At 40.1% G+C, this 3,628-nt stretch overlaps 1 protein-coding gene across 1 annotated transcript; it reads left to right on the forward strand.

The window, feature by feature from the left end:
* The first annotated feature begins 705 nt into the window (after window positions 1-705).
* Window positions 706-1,254, forward strand: LOC143628215 (uncharacterized). The gene is made up of 2 exons (XM_077097859.1): window positions 706-871; window positions 947-1,254. Exons 1-2 carry the CDS (start codon window positions 706-708, stop codon window positions 1,252-1,254), a joined length of 474 nt encoding a protein of 157 aa, XP_076953974.1.
* The last annotated feature ends 2,374 nt before the right edge of the window (window positions 1,255-3,628 follow it).

Consider the following 3,628-nt stretch of genomic DNA (forward strand, 5'->3'; position numbering starts at 1 on the left):
GGCTCATAAATCTCGATATTCGATTCATCCAGGATCCAACAAGATGTATCAAGACTTGAAGAAAGACTATTGGTGGCCTGGTCTAAAGAATGAAGTGGTTGACTATGTCAGTAAGTTCTTGACTTGCTTACAAGTTAAAGCAGAACACCAAAAACCGTATGGAAAGCTACAGCCACTAGAAATACCCGAGTGGAAATGGGAATACATCACTATGGATTTCATAACTAAGCTACCGCGTACAGCTAAGAATCATGATACCATCTGGGTGATTGTGGATCGTTTGACTAAGAGTGCTCACTTTCTGCGTATACGAGAGGCCATCTCGTCAGAAACGTTAGCTAATGTGTTCATTAAGGAAGTCGTAACGAAGCATGGAGTGCCGTTGTCGATTGTATCCAACAGAGATACCCGTTTCACTTCCAATTTTGGAAGAGGTTCCATGAAGCTATGGCAACCAGATTGAATATCAGCACGGCGTATCATCCTCAAACATATGGGCAGTCTGAACGGACTATCCAAACCCTTGAGGATATGCTACGTGCATGGTTGTTAGATTTTGGAGGAAGTTTGGATGATCACCTTCATTTAGCAGAGTTCTCTTACAAAAACAGCTATCATTCGAGCATTGGTATGCCTCCATTCGAGATGTTGTATGGCAGACATTGTAGAACTCCTGTATGTTGGGCAGAGATTGGTCAGAAGAAGATGGGTAGCTTGGAAGTTGTGCCAGAAACCTCCTCGTGGTTTGATCAAATCAAGGCAAGGATGAAAACTGCTCAAGACCTTCAAAAGACTTACGCCGATAAGCGACGAAGACCGATCGAGTTTAACGTTGGCGACAACATGATGCTTAAGGTCTCACCGTGGAAAGGTATCATTCGTTTTAGAAAGAGAGAGAAGTTGAGTCCAAGGTATATTGGACCATTTAATATTATCGCTCGTGTAGGAGAAGTGGCGTATAGGCTCGATTTACCTACAGAACTTGAAGGGATTCACTCTACCTTTCATGTTTCTCACTTAATAAAATGTCTTGTCGATGGCACGTCTCACGTGCCGTTAATGGATATTGAGGTGGATGAACGATTGAATTATATCGAGCAGCCAGTTGAGATCGTTGACCGTAAGGATAAGCAACTCCGTCACAAGGTTATTCCGCTAGTTAAGGTGATTTGTAAACATCGCAAAGGATCCGATGCAACATGGGAAGCAGAGGAGGAGATGCGTAGGTTCTACCCGTATATCGAATATGGATAAGATTAAGAGGAGATGCGTAGGTTCTACCCGTGTATCGAATATGCGTAGATAATATATCGAATATGGATAAGATTAAGAGGGGTAAATGGACTTGGGTGAGATTATGGGCTAAAAGCCTTTGGGCCTTGCCTATTTAAACCCCCAAACCCTAATCTATCCTTATCCTTATCATTCTACCATCATCATTCCAATCATTCTACACACATACACACATAACATAAACCTCCTGTACAAACATTTCCAAATTCATCCATCTTTCCATTTATTCAAGTTCCTATATTTAAGATATGTTTATAATTAATTTTCATTTCCTTTTTCTCATCTCGTTTCCATCTTTGATCTAATAACAGATGAACTCACGCGAGCCGAAGCAAAACCGACATAGAAGAAACCGTCTTAGACGAGGCTCAAATGAATCAAACAAACCAATAAAAACATAAGATTTGGGCCAGAAACATAAGTAAACAGTACAAATAATAACCTATTACAAAACGGGTCTTCAACGAGACCCGGGTTACAACAGGTGCGGCCAAATTGGAACCCGAGGTGAATCTTGTGTTCAAACCTCCAGGAAATCAAACTCAAACCTACCCCGTCCGGCCACCGGTGAACACTCAAGGACAGCCACAACCAAGAAATCCAAACGAGATCCAGACCCAAACTGAACTTGAATGCGAAACCCGTGAATTTTGCATCCCGTGCGAAACCATAGATTTCGCATCACGTGCGAAATACCGGCGTGCGAAGTGAAGTCAGGCGTGCGAAGCAAAAACCCGGTGCGAAGCGAGAACCCAATGCGAAGTGAAACCCCTCTATGCGAACTTTATGGATTTCGCATCTCATGCGAAAATCCTATGAAATCTTATGCGAATTCTTTGTATGCAAACAGATTTGGGGAAGAGTGGTGGACGGAGGTCACCGTGGTGGCCGGAAATGGCCGAAGCCTGCATAGTGGCAGTAATGGCCGTGAGGTTAACGGAAGAAGAAGAAATAAAGGTGGGTGAAAGTGATGTGGGGGGGGGGTGTCTTGGGACCGGGTATAAGGGGGGTTAGGGTTGGGTGGTTGGGGAAGGGTTTTAATATATAATAATAAATCTTAAATAATAATCCATAAATTAATAATAGTAATAAGTTACTAATGATTATAATAATAATTGTAATAATAAATAATGAAAGTATATGGTGAGAAACCCATGAGATCCGAACCTGAGACCCGACTCGTCTTGAACCCATAACCCGCCTCCTATGAAACTGATGACATATGGGACCCGTTTAAGAAACACTTGAATATAAAAGAAAAACCGCGAGGTTAATAAGAGGAATACCCAAACGTAAGATAACTTGCAAATATTTTGTATGCATATATAACATAAAGTGTGAAGACAAGAACTTAAGACAAGCTAGAATGAGAATTTAAAATAATAAGTAAACTGAGGTTAAAGAATATGAAATTAATATGAACAATATAAGAAGGATACATGTCGGCTCAGTTAACTAAAGAGTTAACCCCGTTAACTTATAAAGGATTAATACGTGTAAATTATTAAACAGTTAGCCGTGCACAGCTCAGGAAGGGGATTACAATTAACGGTGAACGTAACAGGATCCAGATGAGTTCTAGCCCCTTTTATGTGTTACGTTTTCGGGGCTGTGTGCATACTACGATGTGTTTAGATTTATACACTTAACTTAAATGGTAAGTGTATATTAGATATATGTTTGCGTATGAATGTGAATGATGTAGATTGTTTAACTAGTATGCATGTAATGTTATATTAGTTATGATTGAAGGAAATAGAAAGGAAATGTAACGAAGGTAGAAAGGTACAGTATGTTAGAGGCCACCGGGCCCTAATAATAACCGAGGTATGTAGGGCACTGGACCCTTATAATATCCAAGGTAGGTAGAGACTGGACTCTAAGGATATCCAAGGTATGTAGGACACCGAATCCTTATTAATTCCGAGGTATGTATGGTCTGGACCATTATAATATCCAAGGTAAGTGAGGACCTAATCTTCATAGTATCCGAGGTATGTAGTCAGCAAGAAGTATAATTGTATGTATGTATGTTGAATAATAGATGGACAGGTAAGTATTGATACGTATCTTCGGACGCGTATTAGTAAGAAAGTGAATGTAATGCATGTTAATTAACTAGAACTCACTCAGCGTAGCTGACTTTTAGTATGCACGCAGGCAAGTAGAATGAGACAAGTTGCTTGATGAGGACACGTGGCAATAAGAGGAAGACTGGCATCACTATGAAGAAGACACCCGTGTCGTTTATGTTTTATGTTTAAGACTTATGTTTTGTTATTTTAAGACAAGATGTTTATGTTATGTATGAATGAATGACTTTTATTTTCGCAAA

The sequence above is a fragment of the Bidens hawaiensis genome, unplaced genomic scaffold (assembly GCF_021521415.1).
Source record: "Bidens hawaiensis isolate Kalapana, Puna unplaced genomic scaffold, B.hawaiensis_p1.1 tig00004839_1, whole genome shotgun sequence".
NCBI classification, from domain to species: domain Eukaryota; kingdom Viridiplantae; phylum Streptophyta; class Magnoliopsida; order Asterales; family Asteraceae; genus Bidens; species Bidens hawaiensis.